A 23,800-nucleotide genomic window follows, 5' to 3' on the forward strand; every position below is an offset into this window, starting at 1 on the left:
CAGTAACATGCAGGCAATGCCCCTTTGACATGTCTGACATGATTTAATTCTTCTAAGAATTACATTGTAACCTATTTCATTTGCATGCATTGGACGAGGGCATGATATGATGATGTCACCTATGCAGAGAGGCATAATTCCTATCATAATTCATTGTAGTTTAACACACTAGGCTATAGTTCTTAGACTCTACTGTAGCTGGGCTCAGTTGATGAGTGTGGTCTTAGCTCTTACAAAAAATAAGTGGAGGTGGTTTAGCAGTCTAATGTAGTGCAGGGGAGATGGACATTATAGAGCCATTCACAGAGCTAATTAGTTACATGCACACAATAATGCGATTTTATTGTGGATAATCAGATTAATATAATGCTTTGCAAGAAGAATAATCCTGTTTTACATGGACACATCTGAAATCCGGCTACCTGATGGTACTAAGATAAAGGCAGAAAATCACCAATCAAAATAAACTTTTCTACCACAGCGACCATTTTATTTTTTGGAAGCATGTTTGGTTCTGAGTTCAATGTGTATGTGAAAACGACTTCTAAAACGCATACATTCTGTTGTTCTGAACTCCACCCACGCTAGAGGGAGGCTCGCTGGTGCTGGCACATTCGCAGATCAAATCCACCGCTGAAACGCCGACTAGGGTGTTTACACATCCTAATCATTTGAAAGATTGCTCAGAAAGCCAGGTGTTTTAATCGGCGTATGCTTACTTCGACTTTGACCTTCCGCCGATGTAAAGATAAGCAGAGTAAGGTGTTTATATGACTATTGCATAGTCTGCCTACCGCTATACTCTGTTTAATATTGAATTATTACTGTGCATGTAAACATACTCATTGAGTGCATTTACATGCATACTAATAATTTGATATTAAACTTATTATGGCAGTAGGCAGACTATGCAATAAGCAGAGTAAGGTGTTTATATGACTATCTTAAAATCAGCGGAAGGTCAAAATCGAAGTAAGCGTACGCCGATTACAACCCCTTGATTTCTTTTGAATTATTAGGACATGTAAACCACTTAATTGGCGTTCCAGTGGTGTATTGATCTGCGCCAGCACCGGTAGCGTCTACCTCCCTCTTTTGCCCGAGTGAAGTGAGTTTGTAAAAACTAAAAGTACGCATCAATAGTTTTCCTCCATGCAAACTTTATATGTCCAAACTCCAAATCAAATAGGCCTTGCCAAAAAAAATCACATGATTGGACATTTTCTGCATTTATCAAGTCTTGTCAGGTAGCCTGATTTCAGATGTGTCCATGTAAAGAGGATTATTAGGGAAATCCTTCTTCTTGCAAAGCATGTAAACGTTTTAAACATACTATTATATTAGTCTGATTATCAACAATAGTCATATTATTGTGTGCATGTAACTGTGCTCATTGTCTCCTTTAATACCCAGGAAGAGAGACAGTACATTGAATCTAGGGCTTTGAATTGAGATCAACCTTTAATCCAAGGAGTTATCAGAAATGATCAAACTTGATAAGTCATAGATGGTATTCAAGCACACATTCATTCTAAAATGAGCACCATTTCTGCACAATACAGAGTGAGTATGTAGTGGTAGAGTATAGTTTGTCATCAGAGCGCATAAGAAAAAAACTACTGTGGGGACTATCAAATCAAATGTATTTATATAGCCCTTCTTACAGCAGCTGATATCTCAAAGTGCTGTACAGAAACCCAGCCTAAAACCCCAAACAGCAAGCAATGCAGGTGTAGAAGCATGGTGGCTAGGAAAAACTCCCTAGAAAGGCCAAAACCTAGGAAGAAACCTAGAGCGGAACCAGGCTATGAGGGGTGGCCAGTCCTTTTCTGGCTGTGCCGGGTAGAGATTATAACAGCACATGGCCAAGATGTTCAAATGTTCATAAATGACCAGCATGGTCAAATAATAATAATCATAGTAGTTGTCGAGGGTGCAACAAGTCAGTAACACAAGAGTAAGTGTCAGTTGGCTTTTTCATAGCCGATCTTTGAGAGTAACTCTACCGCTCCTGCTGTCTCTAGAGAGTTGAAAACAGCAGGTCTGGGACAGGTAGCACGTCCAGTGAACAGGTCAGGGTTCCATAGCTGCAGGCAGAACAGTTGGAACTGGAGCAGCAGCACGGCCAGGTGAACTGGGGACAGCAAGGAGTCATCAAGCCAGGTAGTCCTGAGGCATGGTCCTAGGGCTCAGGCCCTCCGAGAGAGAGAGAAAGAAAGAGAGAATTAGAGAGAGCATATTTAAATTCACACAGGACACCGGAAAAGACAAGAGAAATACCCCAGATGTGACAGACTGACCCTAGCCCCCTGACACACAAACTACTGCAGCATAAATACTGGAGGCTGAGACAGGATAGGTCAGGAGACACTGTGGCCCCACAAAACACTACCTAGGACGGGAGATTTTTTTTATCCTGCTTTTAATTAAGTCAGTTGGTTTATGAAAATGCCCAGTTTTCTATAATTAATATGTTACATCGTACAAGCTGATACAATAACAGAATATGGACTAAACAAACTGTACAATACTGGCAGGAAAGACATCCACAATTCACGTCTCTGCAGTCTTCTAGTAAACACGTTTAAGTTGTCTCTCTGATAGATGGGAATGGGGTGTGAGGAAGAGCGCTGGTGTTCTCTACCATGTCTTGAGAGAGTATCAATAGCATGGACGTGACACTTCTCTCACCGCATTAGGCCTTCTCCTCAGTCAGGAATCACCACTGGTTTGAGTAAATAGTGTTGCCGTTAGATGCTATTTATGAAAGCATTATCTCCCTTAAGCCAGACCTGCACTATCTATCCACAAAACCCATGAGATTCAACATTAGTTTGCCTCTCACCAGGATAATCACTACAACTACATTTTCCACGCCAACCTCGGAGTTTAGCATAGAGCTGACTGTTATTTCTCCCCTCAGCTGACAAGAAGGCCGTTCTGGACTCCAGTCCGTTCCTATCAGAGGCTAACGCAGAGCGGATCGTCAGGACGCTGTGCAAGGTCCGCGGAGCTGCACTCAAACTGGGCCAGATGCTCAGCATTCAAGGTGACTACTGGCAAACCTTGATCCTGTGTGTTTTATTTGTGTCTGGGCCATTCCCTCTGTTTACTGCCTTCTTCAACTGTGTCTACTGTGCTGCAGCGTGGCAGGCTTCATGACCCTTAACCCTAGTGTCACGGCACTCATGAGTCATCTTCATAACCTCTACTGGGCCTCCCTCCAGCCTCTGTAGATCAGAGTTATTTCTGGCCTCTCCCACCTCACTGGCATCTATCTATTCATACATCTCCCAGTTCACCACACCTCCGGTCAGATCACAACAACACACAACACTTATTTTAGCCTGGCTGGACCCTGCTGTGTTGCCCTTGACATTGACTTTTTACTGGCCTCCTAGCTTGCCAACTTGTCTGCTTGTCTATCTGGGCTGGGTTGTTTGTTTTTGGGAATCTGAGTGGGGTTCTGATTTTAAAAATAGATTGCCCCCTGCACACAGCCTTGCCCGCCCTTCTGAGTGTTGGCACGCAAAGCGTGCTCTCATAGTGCTGCTTGGCGCTGAGTCAGATTAGTGCTCGAAGTTTGTCAAGCAGGTACAGCTTTAGAGGGAAGCTTACCCCTCGAGCCCCTAATTTGAGTAGTTGCTATCCAGCCAAGCCTGCCTATAGGTCTGCATGGTCACCATGGAGATGGCGTCACAAATCCTGAGCATTGTAATGTGTAGGATATAGGGGAGAAAGGGTTTCTAACTGCTCCAGCTAGCTGGTAAACAGTGTCACAGACCCAGCATAAGATTAATGCAACTCAATGCACAGGGCAATGGGGGCGGCAGGTAGCCTAGTGGTTAGAGTGTTGGGTCAGTAACCGAAAGGTTGCTGGATCAAATCCCCAAGCTGAGGAGGTAAAAATCTGTCGTTCTGCCCCTGAACAAGGCAGTTAACCCACTGTTCCTAGGGCGTCATTGTAAATAAGAATTTGTTCTTAACTGACTTGTCTCGTTAAATAAAGGTTAAATCATGTATTTATTTTAAATGGCATTCTCCCGCCATTCCCATGTCAGTTGTGTGACACGTACCAAATTTACTATTGATGGACAGCAACAGCCAAGGCATTGCCAGGGCTAAAAATAAGCCACCAACTATGTCAGAACTGTGACCTTTGAGTTTGAAGTGACCGGCCTCTGATATTTCCGCTGATATTTCCCTATGTAAACTGATAGTGTCTAGGCTAATGTCCTTTGTTCTAAAACGTGTTGAATGATTTTAGATAAAAACTGGTTTTCAAACTGGCTTGGTATTCTAGGAAGGTTGTTGCATAGCAATGGCTGTCTAATCATAACAGAAAAACGTGTCTGTTCAGCAGTCCTCATCCAAGTTAGGATAAACGTACATGACGATAATCAGCAATTTACAGTAAGACAAAGGTAAAATCACCATTACTTCAGTTGATCCCTCCATTTATTAAGTGCAGCCGACGCTTAAACGAGAGAAGTAATTCTCAGGTCAGAAAACAGGCCGACAGATGTGATTCAGAGAATAGGTGAGTGTTCTGCTGACCACTGTGTTTTGGGTTTTATTTAATCTGTGTTTGATGCCATTTTCCTCTGCTGCCTTTTTCCACTTGTTGTCGGAATGGTGACCCGGTTATAGATCTTTCCCACAATGCTCTGCAGCCCAGCTCCCACCACGTTGTTGCTATAATACATCTGAGGGTCCGTTTTAAGGCACTGCCAGCTAAAGCTATGTGAAGATTGTTGCTGTGCCAAATGTGTTTGCCTCCCAGAGACGTTTAGTGAACACTGGCGAGGACTTGTGATAATCTCCGTGATTGAACTGTTTACTGTGATAAGGCCCAGAGGCGCCAAGGGTTTAAAGATGATTTATAGACCTGTGATTGTTCATTTATTACTCAACGTGTTGGAGTTGAACTGAACAGGATACTGCGATTAAGACCTGTGATTTCCTTTCCTGTGTTGGTGCAAAGTGTAATGAACAGGTTGACAGACAGGAACAACATGGCTTGTCTCATGTTTTGTTCTGACTGTTGTATGATCAGTCATTCACTTTCATCTCTCTCCTCTGTCCTTCTCCTTCAGATGATGCCTTCATCAACCCCCAGCTGGCCAAGATCTTTGAGCGTGTGAGACAGAGTGCAGACTTCATGCCCATCAAACAGATGACGGTAAGGTTTCACCTTTAATAACCTGCTCTTAAGTCCCCTCCTCACTAGTCCTTTAGCCTCTTGCTAGAAAGAGGTACTAGAAAACAAATTAGTATCACGCAGCTCTCTGAATCATTAGTCAGTAAGACAAGAAGGTGAAAAACAGATTACGATCAGATCTGTTGAACCCCAGTCTTTTAATGAGGGCCCATAACTGAAGACTAACGCCCATCTCCGTGACAGACAAACCAATGGCAGCTCCCTCAACAGTGTATATGTGGTTGTGTTCCTGTCCCTGCAGAAGTCCATCAACAACGACCTGGGCCCTAACTGGAGGGACAAGCTGGAGTCGTTTGAGGAACGTCCGTTTGCTGCAGCCTCCATCGGACAGGTCCATCTGGCTAAGATGAAGAATGGCAAGGAGGTGGCCATGAAGATCCAGGTGAGATAGAGAAACCTGCTGCTGCTTATTCTGGAGTTACAGATAGAAATGTAAGGAATAGAGCTGAGCGGACATGATTCCCTACTCTATATGACAGACTATCTTTTAGAAACAATACAGAACGTTCAGATAGAAATGTAACGTTGCACCCTCCTAAAAAGTCCCCTAGTAATAGTACAAGTTCACATTAACGCACACAGTATAGGCTTTTTACAACCTCATTAAAGGTATCTTGCATCGTCACGTTGTAGAAGTCCACAGTGTAGAGATGACCGATGTTGAATGTCAGCAGTGACCACCAGCATTGGCTCTGCAATCTGATTGCTTTTCTGCTGTTCTCATGGCTGCATTGAAGGCAGTGCTCGTCTTTTCAAGAAGAAATCAAACAAGTCTATTTTTTTTTTCAACTTTTTAAGCACTTGGGAATCTTACGTGTCAACTCAGTATTGTTTATCTAAATTGTATTAGAGTAAGCTCTTCCCACATGTTCACCAGTCAAAAGACCTACAGCATGGAAAGCATGTTTGTTATAAACTGTATAGGTTTATCTCAAATTGTATATAGACAAGAGCTAAGTGCTCCATTAGCATGTCCCATATACAATATAACGGCAGTTTTGTTTTCACGTCAGGGCAGGTTTATGTCAAACTGGTAAACATGGTTGTTTCATCATGCTGTTTCTCCTGCTCTGTTTGTCCCGTGCAGTACCCCGGAGTGGCTAAGAGCATCGACAGTGACGTCAACAACCTGATGACCCTCCTCACCATGAGCAACGCGCTGCCTGAAGGTGACGACCCCTGGAGGGATTGAATTTGTTATTTATGGGCTCATACTATACACAACTGACATAGCATGACAGTCCAATCACATGTATGACATGGCTCGACATAGTCTAATCACATGTATGACATGGCTCACATTACGTACAATAGTGGGGATTTTCCAGCCCCCCTCCCTATAAGCAAACACTATTATCCTGTTCCGATCCTGCTCTCACACGCATGCAGTGTCACAGACAGCAGAGAAGAGACCATCATTGATCCTCGGTAGGGTGACTCGTTCACATCAGTCAGGGCTTCCACTGAGCCAGGAACGATTGGAGCACACATCCTCTACGTGAAAGAGAAATTATAATCAACCCCTCTCTCTCTCTCTCTCTCTCTCTCTCTTCTGCTCACCCTCTCCCTCCCTATCTCTCTCTCTCTTCTGCTCACCCTCTCCCTCCCTATCTCTCTCTCTCTTCTGCTCACCCTCTCCCTCCCTACTCTCTCTCTCTCTCTTCTGCTCACCCTCTCCCTCCCATCTCTCTCTCTCTTCTGCTCACCCTCTCCCTCCCCATCTCTCTCTCTCTTCTGCTCACCCTCTCCCTCCCCATCTCTCTCTCTCTTCTGCTCACCCTCTCCCTCCCCATCTCTCTCTCTCTTCTGCTCACCCTCTCCCTCCCCATCTCTCTCTCTCTTCTGCTCACCCTCTCCCTCCCCATCTCTCTCTCTCTTCTGCTCACCCTCTCCCTCCCCATCTCTCTCTCTCTTCTGCTCACCCTCTCCCTCCCCACTCTCTCTCTCTCTTCTGCTCACCCTCTCCCTCCCCATCTCTCTCTCTTTTCTGCTCACCCTCTCCCTCCCTCCCTCTCTCTTCTGCTCACCCTCTCCCTCCCCATCTCTCTCTCTCTTCTGCTCACCCTCTCCCTCCCTCCCTCTCTCTTCTGCTCACCCTCCCTATCTCTCTCCCTCTGTTTAAATCTTGTGCAGGTCTCTTCCCTGAGCATTTGATTGAGGTGATGAGCAGAGAGCTGGCGCTGGAATGTGATTACATAAGAGAGGCCAAATGTGCCAAGAAATTCAAGTGAGTAATGAAAACAACAAGCTTCTTCTTAAAGACCACCTCCCTGTAACTACTTTCATCATCTAACCTAAGTCATTGCTCTGCTCGTGAAATGAAAAGTAAAGGGGGTAAAATTGCTATATTTTGGATGAAGTTGGCCTGTATGGGCTAAGAATAGCCGCTCTAGCCCTCTGGGGAGCATTAGGTTTTGATATGAAGGTGCACCATTTGGCTTGCAGCCAGCTTTTAAATATAGACATACTGGAAATAATACAAGGAGACAACAAGCACCCCCTCCGCATGCCCTCTCCTCATGTCCCCTGTCCCCGTTCCATGATCTGTTGACGGGCAGGCAGGGTGAGGGTTTATGTCCAGAGCGGCGGCTCCTGTTACACACGCAGTACACACCAGCTGTGGATGACATATGCTTTTCACCTTGACTGTAGACAGTGACACCTCTCCCGTCTATGCATAGTCATACAGTACATGGTTCACCCTCCCCATTAAGCAGTGATTTCTACAGCCCAAGCACATGGAGTTAGTGGAGACATCGGAGGGTTATTTGAGGGATTGTGGCGACGCAATGAGCTGCTGTTGTTGAGGACACTCACTGATTTTATTTATTTGTATTTAACCTTTATTTAACTAGGCAAGTCATTTAAGAACAAATTCTTATTTACAATGACGTCCTACCCCGGGCCAAACCCTAACGACACTGGGCCAATTGTGCGCCACACTATGGGACTCCCAATCACGGCCGGATGTGATACAGCCTGGAATCTAACCAGGGACTGTAGTGTGACGCCTCTTGGACAGAGATGCAGTGCCTTAGACCGCTGCGCCACTCGGGAGCCCTACACTACACTGATGAATCTGTGTAGTTTGAAAAGAGGATCATGTGGTGATATTTTAAACTCACATAGGACTATAATGCTATTTGCAAACTAAAGATCCCGTGAATCTTTGTCACAATTAATGTACATATACTCCCATTTAGTCCTAATTGCTGACTTATCCAGCAGTAGTTTTCAGAGCTGTATGTTGTTGTTCCTGTGTCTGATGAGTGTTGCATGTATGTGACTGGTACAGAGAGCTGCTGAAAGACCATCCGTTCTTCTACGTACCAGACGTAATAGATGAGCTGAGCAGCAACGCCGTCCTCACCACAGAGCTGGTACCAGGCTTCCCTCTGGACCAGGCTGAACAACTCTCCCAGGAACTCAAGAACGAGGTCAGCACATGCTGCAACTTTATTCAATAACCAAAAAATTGCACCATTCTGGTGATTACTACTTACCTACTGTATATTGTGGAATGTGTGTGTTCTCTTGCCAAGCTTGTGTTAGACAAACGCCACCACAACAACCTTTCTCCGTCAACTCATACACCAGTGTAATACTGCCCCTTGGTGGCCACACTGCAGAATGAAAATGAGATCTCTCTCTCTCTCTGTCAGATCTGTGAGAATATCCTGAAGCTGTGTTTGAGGGAGCTGTTTGAGTTCAGATACATGCAGACGGACCCCAACTGGTCCAACTTCTTCTACGACCCGCAGACACACAGGGTGAGTCTGCCTTTTAACTCTAGTTATCGATTTCATCATTAGAGTCCGCTGATTTTGATGACCCTCCTCAAGGTCCTCTCTGTTTAAATGTAAATACGGTGTCTTCTGTAGAGTCAAGCCTATACAGTAACCCCCATCCAGTTGCACGATTTTGCTGAATGCTTAGAATAACTAAACATTGCCACTGTTTCATCCGTAGGTTGCGTTGTTGGATTTCGGCGCAACGAGAGGATTTAGTGAAGACTTCACTGACATCTACATTGAGGTGAGCTATTGGGCTATATCCCCCAACAAAACATAACCGACCATAATGATTTCTTTCTACGTGTGTGACATATTTTTCTTGTTTTAACCAGCTCATCAAGTCTGCAGCAGAGGGAGACAGAGAGGGGGTTCTGAAGAGATCAAGAGACATGAAGTTCCTCACAGGTTATGAGTCAAAGGTGAGTGACTTCATTCTTAACACATGCATCAATAATTGTGTATACCATTTTTTATTTAGTCACAATGAATTCAGAAGGCTCTTCATTGCTCTATGGCATAAACTTAGTAGTGAACACTTAACTTAATTTCAAAACACACACTCTGGTTATTACTGAGTATGTTCTGCCCGTCCCTCAGTCCATGGAGAACGCCCATGTGGATGCGGTGATGATCCTGGGTGAGGCCTTCGCCTCCACGGAGCCCTTTAACTTCGGGGCCCAGAGCACCACGGAGCGCATCCACAACCTGATCCCCGTGATGCTGAAGCAGCGCCTCACCCCGCCCCCTGAGGAGACCTACTCCCTCCACCGCAAGATGGGCGGCTCCTTCCTCATCTGCTCCCGCCTTGACGCCAAGCTCAGCTGCAAGAACATGTTCCAGGAAGCTTATAACAACTACTGGAGGGACCGCCCCAACCGACCAAGCCAGTGATGGACACTGCAGAGGGCCAATCGCAGGGCTACGGCACCAGGGTTAGAGAGGGTGTGGACGTTGAACCAGCCTAGCCAGACTTGCTCTGCTGTAAATTGAATGTAAATGAATGGCACTTTTCCTCGTCCCTCCCCCGAACCTGTCTTTTTTTGTTGTGTTATTCGGAGTATATTAACCATGGCTGTCCAGTTAACATATTCACAAGACGTATGAGATGGTTGTATAGGTTGAGTTAACTGGAATGAATGCTATGACGAGTGTCTCGAGCAAGAATTGTAAAGCGATTGTGAAATCAAGACATTTGGTTATGATGGCTATCTAATGGGCATAAAACACAAGGTAATGTATTGCAGAACAGTGACCTACTTACTGTTGATCACCTACATTTTCCAGAATGTGGAAGTAGTGCTAGTGTCATGAGGACAAAGCAAATGTGATGCGTGAATGGGAGTTTAAGTCACACTTATGCATAGTGCACACATTACCAGGGTACAGACCAATTCCTGTTGAGGGAGAAGATTTTGAGGACAATCTCCTATTTAGCCTGTCCCTATAAGAAACGCATGACATTTTGGGCCACCTGAAATATCATAGTAGATTTATCAATGAGATGGCACTGTCAAGACATCAGTTGTTTCTGGTGGTTGATGGATGGATCATTCGAGATGGGTTTACTTCCAGTGCCTGAAGAAATAATAACGTGTTCTCATTGACTAATCTACTTTACTCTGGACCTGTAGCACAAAAATTGAGTGTTTTAGCACCCGTGTCCTGTTCCTGTGGGCCTGTGACATGTTGAGTAGGTTTTCCTTTATCATCAGGGGGATGACAACAGCAGGGTTTGCATCAGTTTAGAAAACACTAACTTCTGTTTTGTCATTTACTTTGTGGTGGAAAGACAGTTGAGGCAAAATGAAAGTGATCCTAAATCACTTAGTGTGAATAAATGCAAATGTGCCTATAATTTTTCTAGGATGTATAGAAAAACAACGCTATGTCTCTTTATATTGATATCAGAAGTTTGAAAAACATGGTTTTTACATTTTCTAATCAATGGCATTCTTAATACAAGGGTTGTGATTAAATATGAAAATATGAAATATTTGATTCAACACTTGTCCCAATCAATGTTGCGTTGCATGTGTACGCTTTAATGAAAATCAGAACTATGAGAAACTTACATTTTTTAAATACATTTGTACTTTAAGTCCATCTACAGAGACGGAAATTCCTCACAAAACACAGATGCATTGGGAAAGTATTCAGACCCCTTGACTTTTTACATGTTACGTTACAGCCTTATTCTAAAATTGATTAAATAAAACATTTCTCAATCTGCACACTATAACCCATGATGACAAAGCGAAAACAGGTTTAGAATTTTTTGCAAATGTATTAAAAATAAAAACATACCTTATTTACATAAATATTCAGACCCTTCGCTATGAGACTTGAAATTGAGCTCAGGTGCATCCTGTTTCCATTGATCATCCTTGATGTTTTCTACAACTTGATTGGAGTCCACCTGTGGTAAATGTAAGTGATTGGACATGATTTGGAAAGGCACACACCTGTCTATATAAAAGGTCCAACAGTTAACAGTGCATGTCAGAGCAAAAACCAAGCCATGAGGTCGAAAGAATTCTCTCTAGAGCTCCAAGGCAGGATTGTGTCGAGGCACAGATCTGGGGAAGGATACCAAAAAATATCTGCAGCACTGAAGGTCCCCAAGAACACAGTGGCCTCCATCATTCTTAAATGGAAGAAGTTTGGAACCACCAAGACTCTTCCGAGAGCTGGCTGCCCAGCCAAACTGAGCAATGAGGGGAGAAGGGCCTTGGTCAGGGAGGTGACCATCTCTGCAGTACTCCACCAATCAGGCCTTTATGGTAGAGTGGCCAGACGGAAGCCACTCCTCAGTAAAAGTCAGCCCACATGACAACCTACTTGAGGTTTGCTAAAAGACTCTGAAGGACTCTAGAAACCAAGAGTGAACTCTTTGGCCTGATTGCTAAGCTTCACATCTGGAGGAAACCTGGCACCATCACTACGGTGAAGCATGGTGGTGGCAGCATCATGCTATGGGGATGTTTTTCAGTGGCAGGGACTAGGAGACTAGTCAGGATTGAGGGAAAGATGATTGTAGCAAAGTACAGAGAGATCCTTGATGAAAACCTGCTCTAGAGCACTCAGGACCTGACTGGGGCAAAGGTTTAACTTCCAACAGGACAACAACCCTAAGCACACAGCCAAGACAACAAAGGAGTGGCTTCGGGACAAGTCTCAATGTCCTTGAGTGGCCCAGCCAGAGCCCGGACTTGAATCCGATCAAGCATCTCTGGAAAGACCTGAAAAGAGTGAGGCTCTGCAGAGAAGAATGGGAGAAACTCCCCAAATACAGGTGTGCCAAGCTTGTAGCTTCATACCCAAGAAGACTCGCCTGTAATTGCTGCCAAAGGTGCTTCAACAAAGCACTGAGTGAAGGGTCTGAATACCTATGTTAATGTGATATCTGTTTATTTAATACATTTGCAAAAATTTCTAAACTGTTTTTGATTTGTCATTATGGGATATTGTGTGTAGATTATGTAGGTGGACTTTTTTTAATCCATTTTAGAATAAAGCTGTAACAACAAAATGTGGAAAATGTCAAGGGGTCTGAATACTTTCCGAATGCACTGTATGTTGATATCACAAGAGTTTGGGGAAAAAACAGATCATTCTTACTAAGTTATTCAATATTTGACAACACTTTTTACTTGTTCTGAATTATTTTCCTAGATTAGTACATCTGTAAGCAAAACATTACCACTAATGATACTGTAGGTACAACTTTTCAATCTCTTATGATTGAGTAGTGACATAGACAAGCATTTGTTAAAAGTACACCCAACAACAAAATAAGTGCTTCTAATACCAAAAGAAGGAAAATGCTTAAATTCACAAATATGAGGCATCCCACATGATTGTTAGTGTTAAGAGGGCATGCTTGGAGGGCAGCCACGGCAAAGATTCACTCACACCAGCTGTTCTACAGTGTGACCTCTAATTTAGTCCTGCTTGAGTATCATTCATTTGGTTGACTCCACAGATTGTGATATGCTTTATTCTAAACTAGAATGAATTACCAACACCTTGAATGGTAGAATAGGGTTTTTAAAATCATGTTTGCGCGTTAAGACTTCAGATATTACTTGAAGTAACCCCTGGTGGCAACAAAATGTTTGTATGTAGTGCTGCTGTATTTCTGCAAGGCCTTGTGTATGAGAGTCACTGCTTTATCATTTGTTTCACAACGCAGAAGTCCCATAGAGTCATGGAAGAGAACATTAACTTCCTCCACTACATTTTTGTAGTGAGATGCAGATCTCTGGCTTGCGACAAAGCAGCGATCAAAGGTATGGTGCATCACCACTAGAATGACATCTTTGTTACCTGTTGAGAGAAAATTAAAGCTTTAAATGTACTTCCACTTAAAAAATATTTTTCATTAGAGTCAATCATTCTACAATATGGACCAATACATCCTGTTGAGTTACTTTCATGCTGTAATCTGAAAGGGCTTTCCTACTTGTAATTTGGTTCAAGGCGGCATCAATATCTGTTCCCACACGAGATGTAATAGGACAGAAGGCTATTATGACTTGGCAGTCCTCTGCACTGGTCTCCTCTTGCTTAAGTCCTACTGCCAGATCATCCACTTGTTTCATGAGTGCAAGGTGAGTGTTCAGGGTTTTTCCACAAACTCGTGAATGGACTTTAACTGTTCAAGACCAAAAAATGACTTTACACTTCATAAAACCCCAAGATAAGATAATACAACTTTTTTTTATTATGAAGTGGTAAGATATTCATTAGCCTCACCTGGTTGTTTCTCAATTTGAGTTTCATTTCCTCTCCCCAAACGATTCTTTTTAAAAATGGTCTGTGAAATACAATCTACTAATGACCTCGTCTCTGAAAGTATAAATTTAAAATCACACACTTTCTCACACTATGTGTCCAATTCCAAATATCATTAAAGGATTTGATGACATTGAACATTTTTTAGGTTTTGATATTGACCTGTGTAGGATGTTACAGAAAGCTGGTTCCTACCTCCTGCTGCTCCTCCTGTTATTCCTCTTTGTAACTGGGTGTCAGCACCTAAAGATGAAAATCACAGTCTACCTGTAAATTCTAATCAAACTCTTTTGCAAAGTATTTTAATACCAGGTACGCAGCCAACAGCCAAAAGAGATGATCGTGGAGACAGGAAAAGGAGGACCGAGCACGCCCCCATTTTCATCGACGGGGCTGTAGTGGAGCAGGTTGAGTGAGAGCTTCAAGTTCCTTGGTGTCCACATCACCAACAAACTATCATGGTCCAAACACACCAAGACAGTCGTGAAGAGGGCACAACAACGCCTATTCCCCCTCAGGAGACTGAAAAGATTTGGCATGGGTCCTCAGATCCTCAAAAAGTTCTACAACTATGGCAACTGCTCGACCTCTGACCGCAAGGCGCAACAGAGGGTAGTGCGTACGGCCCAGTGCATCACTGGGGCCAAGCTTCCTGCCACCCAGGACCTCTATACCAGGCAGTGTCAGAGGAGGGCCCTAAAAATTGGCAAAGACTCCAGCCACCCTAGTCATAGACTGTGCTCTCTGGTACTGCACGGCAAGCGGTACCGGAGCACCAAGTCTAGGTTCAAAATGCTTCTTAACAGCTTCTACCCCAAAGCCATAAGACTGCTTAACAGCTAATCAAATGGCTACCCGGACTATTTACATTGACCCCCACCTTTTTTTTTTACACTGCTGCTACTCACTGTTTATCATCTATGCATAGTCACTTTACCCCCACCTACATATTACCTCGACTAAACTGTACACACACACACACACACACACACACACACACACACACACACACACACACACACACACACACACACACACACACACACACACACACACACACACACACACACACACGCTGATGACCACATAAAATACTATGAATTAAATTCCAACATAAAATACTATGAATTAAATTCCAACAGTATTGCAGCACATTCTTGTGAGTCTGTGCAAGTCATTGTGGTTAGCTTTGGAACAGACACCCTGGTTCGAATCCAGGCTGTACTACAACCGGATGTGATTGGGAGTCCGTCATTGTAAATAAGAATGTGTTTTTAACTTACTTGCCTAGTTAAATAAAAAAAAATGTTAAAAAAGTTTTGACAACTGTAAAAGGGTTTAATAACATCTATAGAATTCTTACACGTGCCGCGTTATTCTTACACGTGCCGCGTTATTCTTACACGTGCCCTGTTAAAGGTTTTGAGTTAACTGGTGGTACTGAGGTGCCATTAACAGATGTTTTCTGGACTAAAAAAAGATTGAAGGATGAGGGCTGATAACTGGGGTTCTTTCAGGCTAAGAGAAGACTGTGTTTGAGCGCCATTAAAGTCCCACTAGTTTAAGCGAACCTAGGCCTTGAATGTTTAACTTCTCAACAAAACTATACTATTCATGAAATCTACTACAGTGTTTATGATTTGTATGCCATCATCTACCGTCTTTTGATTAATGAAGAATGAGGGATGAGACCCACTGTGCTGCAGCTAACACAGCAGTTATGTCATTTACCTGCAACATTTGATGGCTGGTTTCCTGCTGTAGCAGAGTCAACTGATGGAGATGCAGCACTGCTCTGAGCCTCCATGGACTCTTCTCCAATGTAGCTCTGGAGCAAACCAACATGTGCCTGAATGAAGTCCAGCGCTTTGGCCAGCTGCTTCTCCAAATCTCTAAGAATAGGTAAGTAGCCATGTAACACTCCCCCAGGAACAAGTGCATCTGTAAGGAGAAAGTGACTAGTGCATACAATTACAACCAAAGATACACCAAAACTGTATTGGGTGAGTGCTATGCTGAATTGTTTTGAAAAGGGACTTACTCTCCATGACATCAACTGGAAGGAATTCCTTCAGCTCGTTAAGAACTAAAGCAATAGGTTTAGCTGTGTCCTAAGAATCAGAAATATTACAGAAAACAGGGGAATTAGTATATCCAATGGAATTACACATTGAATAAAACATCGTCGTTCTATTAACTAGTGAATGATTCCAGAATAGTGGTACAGTAGCTTTAGAAGCTACTGGGGCTATACCAACCTGTTTAGATTTGTTTATAAGTTCACTGATCTTCTTTCTAAGTTTAAAATGCTGAACGCCTGGCAGAAGTTCGTTCAGATCTGCTCTTGTTAACTCTTGAATTTCAATGTCATCTGTAATTTCAGCACCTAAAAACGAACATGATGTAATTAGGAACACAGTTGACAACGACTGACAACACAATGCATAAAGCTCAGTCAGATGTTCCATGATGTCCCATGTTAACTTACATGCCAGGGCATGTGCTGCAACTGGTGAGAGGCCCCTGATTTCCTCTTCCAAACTCATTGTCCTTGCCTAGGAGGAAGACATTGATATGCTATTTATTAGTCCAAAGCATTGTTCACAGGTTTAGACTGCTGCTTAATGTTACTGTATAATGTTATTTTAGTTACCTGACTCATACTTGTACTTTCACACTGATGCTGCTGTAGGGAAATAGGATTTGATCCCAGCTGCTCTGACCTGTCATTATGGTAACAACGCATTAAGGAGGGTATGTTTACTAGTCTGGGCACAACGTTACAACACTTTCAGAAAAAAACATGCATTGTGATGTAGCCTACAATATACAATTTATCGGCAACGTTTTACATGTTGCAAAAATGTTGAGTAAGCTAAGCCTGGACATTGAATTTACGATTCCAATAATAGGGACAGGGTATAGTATACGTCAAACATTCAGCCTGCCACACAGTCACTATAGAAGCTCTTGTCATAAGGCCACGAATCGAGGCATGAAAATTATGAATATCAACTCACCTGCTGCTGTTTAATATCGAATTTTATCACGCTGCCAAGATCAGACCGGCCATACGAAACAGTCACTGGGTTTAGATTTGGTTTTAATGCAATGACAGTGGGTTGGATGAGTTGGACGTCAAAAACGGCAAATTATCGGTGTCCTTTACCAGAAATTGTACTGACATGATTTCTTGTAAAGTGAAACTGAAGCCAAAGACAGATTCGAAAGGTTTAGCGCTGTTCGGGATCCTTGGGACGTCCACATTCTAAACCCTAACCCCTACCATAACCCTTACCCTAAAATTGATCTATAAAAAGAAGTATCATAACCATTAAAATGTCAACTTTAATGGTGTAACGTCACAGTTGGGACTTACCAAGCATCCCGAATAGTATGGACAATACAGAAACTGCTTCTCCAGTACTTCACACTTGTAGGCACTGTGTGCGTTTGAGTGGTAAACCGAAAGTAGCCGACTGTAGACGGAAGTCGACGAATAAAGTCGATGAAGGTACATATCACAGATTATCCATTATATTGACCAGATACTCCATTTGGCCACTCTAAGAATGAAAATAAATGTCTTTAAAATGGAGTGCAGTCGGGAAGAGGCAAGACAGGTGGACCATCCTAGCCAATGAGAGGGCAGATACGAACGCGATAACAGGCACAACGCCTATATAAAGTGTTTTTTTTCTCAAAGTTCCCGGGATGTCACGTGTCCTACTTATATCAGTACACTTAACAACCGAAGCATTAAGGAACTTCTATTCAATCAAAAGCCGCACGTAGCAAATAAGCCATTACATTTTTTGTTAACCAAATTTGACACCCTCTCATTGACCGCCATACAAAAACTCCTCGCTTGCTGAGCGAAAAAAAAATGAAAGAACGCCACCTGCTGGAGAAGACAGATTTTGGGCCCATTTATCCCTTTTCAACACAGTATTTGTGTGCACCGACAGCAAGTCGGGCAAGTTCTGCTGTTTCTAGGAAATGCGCCTCCAGCTAGATTTTTTTTTATATTGGCTACTTAACCAGACGGCCTGACGTCACCACTACTCACCAAATCTTTCCCCCAGTGGACCCATGTTCTGAACATGGCTGACCACTTATCAACACCTGCCCCAAACTTTGGGCAACAGGTAATTCATATGTTGAACCTAAGTAGTTACATGGTTTGTCATTAAATATTAGTATTAGATAGACACGCTTCTAATATCCATAGATTATTGACCCCTGACTGACAATTTCAAATTATTATTATTTATTTTTTGTTAGCTTAGTTGGCTGGCTTTTGTGTCAGACTAGGTAGCCAAATGGAATGAATCACAAGACTGCAGGCATGTAATATTACAGCTAGCCACTGCCACCCGTACTGAAATATTTGTGAGTTTGAGTGAGTGAGAGTGAGAGTGAGCGAGAGAGAGAGAGAGAGAGAGAGAGAGAGAGAGAGAGAAACCCAGTGACAACCCTAAATGGCTATTCCCATAACAATACCTGAAGCCTAGACCCAATCTTGCCTGATACCAGCTGGTTCGGTGACATCGTTTCAAATTACAATTTGTATATGTCCTCACAGGCGATGGGGAGACACATTATGGGCAAGCTCCTGTACAGATTGCAGCGGGCCATGCAACGCCTTCCCCTGGATCTTGATTACTTACAGTTCGTGTGCACCATTGAGATGATATTTATCAGCTCACTAGCAAATCAAGTAGACTTGCCTCAAGAGGTGTTCAGGGTCTCTCCAATCTGTATAGTCTAGTCAATATTGAAATGGAAGAAGGAAATGCCCCATGTTGATGAGTTGGATGGCGAAATGGGACGTCTTAAACTGACTGTTTCGGAACAGCACCTTCGACAGCTGATTGAAATGGATCTGCCTCTACCTTGCATCGCCAAACTGCTTGTCATCTCAACACAAACTGACCAACACAGAATGCAGGAATACAGTATCGTGGTGAGCGGAACATACAGCCAAATGATAGACGAGGAGCTGGACAATCTGGTGGCCACAATCAAGACAAGTTCACCACAATTAGGATGGTGAGAGAACGTCTGAAAGCACTGGGTCATCGAGTCCAGTGGACCCGAGTGTGGGACTCAGTGCTTCTTGTAGATGCTGCAGGAATACATGAAAGAATGGCAGGACTTGGATGTGTTGTCAGAAGAACATACTCTGTTCAGGGTCCTCTTTCCCTCATACATGTGGACACCAACCACAAGATGATCAGGTAAGCTTAAACTCCCTTCAGTTCGGGGGGGGGGGCTCATAGCCCATACAATGCTGCCTCTGTTATATTTTACTGCAAGATGGCTGATTTGGCAAGTATACAAAACTGTCCAAAACGGTCTTTCAACAGATTTGGCTTTGTAATATTTGGTGGCATAATAATCAATAGGTTACCTATTGATCTCCCATGGTATTTGAAGTTTGTAATATTTGTCTGACTCAATGTGGATAATCCAATGCTTTATATAAACAATTAGTTTGAATTGTACAACAGCACAGCTGTTTTTGTATATGTGTTATTTTTTTTATTACACAGTCAGTTTCATAATGATATCCTATAGATCATGTACCTCGGTGCAGCAAACAATAACAAAGCATCAACTGCCCTTGGTTTCTTCCTGGAGTCTGTAGCGAAGCATGGCTTTCCATTAAGGTAACAGCATCATTCCCTCAGTAGTGTTGTGTGGAATCAGGCATTTGTTTGTAAATTGACACCGTTGGTTGCTTTGTATATGGCCTCGAATCAGACCATATGCCTGGTCTGCCTGAGGCCTTGTCTATCAAGACAAATATATTTATGTTGACCAAGTTTCATACACCACAGAGGAGAGTGATTGAATTCTGATGAACAGTTGTCTTGATTATAATGCTAGTGTCTGTATATCATCATCTAGGTGAGAGCAGACCAAGGTGTGGAGAATGTGGACATCGCAACATGCATGTTTCATGTCCTTGGTTGTGGCAGGGGAAGCTTTATCTCTGGTAAAAGTGTTCACAATCAACAGTCATTTCTACCACTATTTGTGTGTAATGAATACATAGATTACGACCACATATTATTGAAATTTGATCTGTACTATACTTTTTAGAGTGTAGTTAGGCAGGTGGCCTACACCTAAATTATAATCCCTGCACTGAGTAGAGATGATAAACTGTGCTGTTTCATGCATAACTGGTATTTAAATGCTTTGCAAAGGAGTGCCTTATAGACCACGTTTCCATTCAGTTTTTTGGCAAGTAAAGTCATTCCGTATAAAAAAAGATATGCAATGGCAGTTGTATTGGAAACAGGAAGTTTCGGTACAATCTGATAAATGCCGACAGATAATTTGTTCGTTGGACATGGTGTGATCTTTTTGCCGGTAAAACTAATTGTGTAAGAATTGTTGGTAGAAACGCCTTTAAGCGCAAATAATGATACACTAACCTTCATTACAAAGTAAACTTAGTCACACGATGAAACAGTATATTGTGTGGTCCTCCCACTATGCCTCGGGAAACCATTGTTGGATTCGACATTTTGAGCATTGAGATATTAAATAAATGATAGGAAATGAGCATAGAATCAAAGGAGAAAGAGACTGCGCCTCTGTAGAAAGACAGATAGCTGTGGAATGTGATGAAATGGGTAGGGGGAAGGGAGTAGAGCAACGGTTGAGATAGGGGAGACAGATGGACATCTGTGCACTAGGGGAAGGAACGGTTGAGGTCAGGAGGTGAGGTCAGTTCCCCTTAAGGGAGTAATCAGGGTTTAGTATATGGTTACCTTCTTCCTGTTGAGCATAAGATTTAAGGATTGGAGAGAAGGGGGAGTGTCTTAAGTGGGATATAAATATCTGGATGGGACAAATGTTGGGTTGTCTGAATACAGCTGTGCAGAACCTTTAGGAAGAATTAAACTTGGGTATAGCATCTCTAATGTCCATGAGTTATTTACTCTGAAAAATAAGAACCTAACACCATGCAGTTCATTAGGCTACAGATGAAATAAATGATGAACTTCACAGGGTGGTGAAAGTGCACAGTGATCTTGATGCTCCTTTCCAATAGATATTTAGGGTCTTACTCTGGTGACATGATGATCGATACTTGGCTGCCAATTGACAAATATTGTTGTTCTTATCCATAATCTCATCATGTAGACTAGCCTACCCACACAGCCTACAGTGTGTAAAGCTGTTGTATCAGCAAGCTGTTGTCTAGAGCACACGTACCAAGACCAGAGTGGGTGCATTTGCTATTTAACGCAAAAATTTGTGACAACTATCCGTAGAGTTGAAAATGTGATGGATTTCGTGTACACTACGTCATCACACACTGATTTTGGATCTTCAACAAGTCTGTTTGGTGGAAACACCACTGTTAGGGCGACTAAATTACCACCTCATCAACGGGGGGATTGTGCGATAAATCTCCTGGTAGACGCAGCACTTCCCAGGAGTCACGTGTATCCTCTGTCACAGGAGGAGACGGTGGCTATGGAAACAAATGCCTCCGAATCCCTGGGGCAGGGATACATTCGGCCCTCCACTTCACCTGCCTCCTCGAGTTTCTTTTTGTGAAGAAGAAGGATGGAGGTCTGCGCCCGTGTATTGACTATCGGGGTATCAATCAGATCACAGTGAGGTACAGCTACCCGCTGCCTCTCATTGCCAGTGCGATCGAGTCAATGCACGGGGAACGCTTCTTCACAAAATTGGATCTCAGGAGCGCTTACAACCTGGTGCGTATCCGGGAGGGGGACGAGTGGAAGACGGCATTTAGTACCACTTCAGGGCACTATGAGTACCTCGTCATGCCGTACGGGTTGATGAATGCTCCATCAGTCTTCCAGGCCTTTGTTGATGAGATTTTCCGGGACCTGCACGGGCAGGGTGTAGTAGTGTAGTGGTGTATATCGATGACATTCTGATATACTCCGCTACATGCGGCGAGCATGTGTCCCTGGTGCGCAGGGTGCTTAGTCGACTGTTGGAGCATGACCTGTACGTCAAGGCTGAGAAATGTCTGTTCTTCCAACAGTCCGTATCCTTCCTAGGGTACCGCATTTCCACTTCAGGGGTGGAGATGGAGAGTGACCGCATTTCAGCCGTGCGTAATTGGCTGACTCCCACCACAGTAAAGGTAGTGCAGCGGTTTCTAGGGTTTGCCAACTACTACCGGAGGTTTATCCGGGGTTTTGGTCAGGTAGTGGCTCCCATTACCTCACTGCTGAAGGGGGGACTGGTGGTCGGCTGAAGCGGACGGGGCTTTTGGTCACCTGAAGGCTCTGTTTACCTCGGCTCCCGTGCTGGCTCATCCGGATCCCTCTTTGGCGTTCATAGTGGAGGTGGACGCGTCCGAGGCTGGGATAGGAGCCGTACTCTCGAAGCGCTCGGGCACGCCACCAAAGCTCCGCCCCTGTGCTTTCTTTTCGAAGAAGCTCAGCCCTGCGGAGCGAAACTATGATGTGGGGGACCGGGAGCTGTTGGCTGTTGTCAAGGCTCTGAAGGTGTGGAGACATTGGCTTGAGGGGGCTAAACAACCTTTCCTCATCTGGACTGACCACCGCAATCTGGAGTACATCCGGCGGCGAGGAGACTGAACCCTCGCCAGGCAAGGTGGGCCATGTTCTTTACCCGTTTTGTTTTCACTCTGTCCTACAGACCAGGTTCCCAGAATGCTAAGGCAGACACACTGTCCCGGATGTATGACACAGAGGAGCGGTCCATGGATCACACTCCCATACTTCCTGCCTCTTTCCTGGTGGCACCAGTGGTGTGGGAGCTGGACGCGGACATCGAGTGGGCGTTACGCACAGAGCCCACTCCCCCGCAGTGTCCAGCTGGGCGCCTGTACGTTCCGTCTGCTGTCCGCGACCGTCTGATCTATTGGGCCCACACGTCACCCTCCTCTGGTCATCCTGGCATCGGACGGACAGTGCATTGCCTTAGTGGGAAGTACTGGTGGTCCACCTTGGCCAAGGACGTGAGGGTTTATGTTTCCTCCTGCTCGGTGTGCGCCCAGTGCAAGGCTCCCAGGCACCTGCCCAGAGGGAAGTTACAACCCTACCTGTTCCACAACGGCCGTGGTCGCACCTGTCGGTGGACTTCCTGACGGATCTTCCTCCCTCACAGGGAAACACCACGATTCTGGTCGTTGTGGATCGGTTTTCTAAGTCCTGCCACCTCCTCCCTTTGCCCGGTCTCCCTATGGCCCTACAGACTGCGGAGGCTCTGTTCACACGTCTTCCGGCACTACGGGGTGCCTGAGGACATAGTCTCTGATCGGGGTCCCCAGTTCACGTCCAGAGTCTGGAGAGTGTTCATGGAATGTCTGGGGGTCTCGGTCAGCCTCACCTCAGGTTTTCACCCCGAGAGTAACGGGCAGGTGGAGAGATTAAAGCAGGATGTGGGTAGGTTTCTGCGGTCATATTTCCAGGACCGGCCGGGGGAGTGGGCGGCGTTCATCTCCAGGGCAGAGATGGCCCAAAACTCACTCCGCCACTCCTCCACTAACCTCTCTCCCTTCCAGTGCGTACTGTGGTATCAGTCGGTTCTGGCACCTTGATATCAGAGCCAGATCGAAGCTCCTGCGGTTGACGAATGGTTTAAGCGCTCGGAGGAGACCTGGGACGTCACCCATGTGCACCTGCAATGGGCCGTGAGGCGGCAGAAGGCGAGCGTCGACCGCCACCGCAGTGAGGCCCCGGTGTTCGCACCGGGGGACCGGGTCTGGCTCTTGACCCAAAACCTGCCCCTCTGCCTGCCCTGCCAGAAGCTGGATCCGCGGTTTGTGGGGCCATCCAAAGTTCTGAGGAGACTGAACGAGGTATGCTACAGGTTACAGCTTCCCCCAGATTACCGTATTAATCCCTCGTTCCATGTGTCTCTCCGGTGGTGGCTGGTCCACTCCAGGAGTCTGAGGTGTGGGAGGTTCCTCCGCCCCCTCTGGACATTGAGGGGGCCCCGGCGTATGCTGTTCGAGCCATCC

General features: G+C 44.5%; 2 protein-coding genes across 11 annotated transcripts in view; one reads left to right on the forward strand and one right to left on the reverse strand.

Moving 5' to 3' along the window:
• The window catches only part of LOC106571434 (atypical kinase COQ8A, mitochondrial), a 31,124-nt gene extending 20,118 nt beyond the window's left edge, over nucleotides 1-11,006 (forward strand). For all 7 annotated transcript variants that reach the window (XM_014144527.3, XM_014144530.3, XM_045695725.2 and 4 more), the window contains 10 exons: nucleotides 2,924-3,049; nucleotides 5,097-5,182; nucleotides 5,463-5,603; nucleotides 6,309-6,390; nucleotides 7,355-7,448; nucleotides 8,517-8,658; nucleotides 8,884-8,991; nucleotides 9,191-9,256; nucleotides 9,348-9,434; nucleotides 9,613-11,006. In XM_014144527.3, the coding sequence (XP_014000002.3) occupies nucleotides 2,924-3,049; nucleotides 5,097-5,182; nucleotides 5,463-5,603; nucleotides 6,309-6,390; nucleotides 7,355-7,448; nucleotides 8,517-8,658; nucleotides 8,884-8,991; nucleotides 9,191-9,256; nucleotides 9,348-9,434; nucleotides 9,613-9,906 (1,226 nt within the window). In that variant the 3' untranslated portion in view covers nucleotides 9,907-11,006. The remainder of the gene's footprint in view (nucleotides 1-2,923; nucleotides 3,050-5,096; nucleotides 5,183-5,462; nucleotides 5,604-6,308; nucleotides 6,391-7,354; nucleotides 7,449-8,516; nucleotides 8,659-8,883; nucleotides 8,992-9,190; nucleotides 9,257-9,347; nucleotides 9,435-9,612) is intronic.
• Nucleotides 11,007-11,036: 30 nt separating this feature from the next.
• Nucleotides 11,037-17,653, reverse strand: si:ch211-245h14.1 (uncharacterized). Of its 4 annotated transcripts, none has more exons than XM_082961811.1 (11): nucleotides 17,189-17,653; nucleotides 16,830-16,894; nucleotides 16,463-16,532; nucleotides 16,298-16,364; nucleotides 16,068-16,195; nucleotides 15,851-15,920; nucleotides 15,541-15,750; nucleotides 14,005-14,052; nucleotides 13,771-13,863; nucleotides 13,478-13,669; nucleotides 11,037-13,341 (listed from the first exon to the last, which is right to left on the reverse strand). In XM_082961811.1, exons 3-11 carry the CDS (start codon nucleotides 16,469-16,471, stop codon nucleotides 13,097-13,099), a joined length of 1,062 nt encoding a protein of 353 aa, XP_082817937.1. In that variant the 5' UTR covers nucleotides 16,472-16,532; nucleotides 16,830-16,894; nucleotides 17,189-17,653; the 3' UTR covers nucleotides 11,037-13,096. The 4 variants fall into 4 exon arrangements, with proteins under 4 accessions (XP_082817937.1, XP_045551682.1, XP_082817938.1 ...); XM_045695726.2 differs by having other exon boundaries at nucleotides 16,830-17,015; XM_082961812.1 differs by lacking the exon at nucleotides 16,830-16,894.
• Between the last annotated feature and the right edge of the window lie 6,147 nt (nucleotides 17,654-23,800).

Source organism: Salmo salar, chromosome 15, assembly GCF_965601325.2.
Source record: "Salmo salar chromosome 15, fSalSal1, whole genome shotgun sequence".
Taxonomy (NCBI): Eukaryota; Metazoa; Chordata; class Actinopteri; order Salmoniformes; family Salmonidae; genus Salmo; species Salmo salar.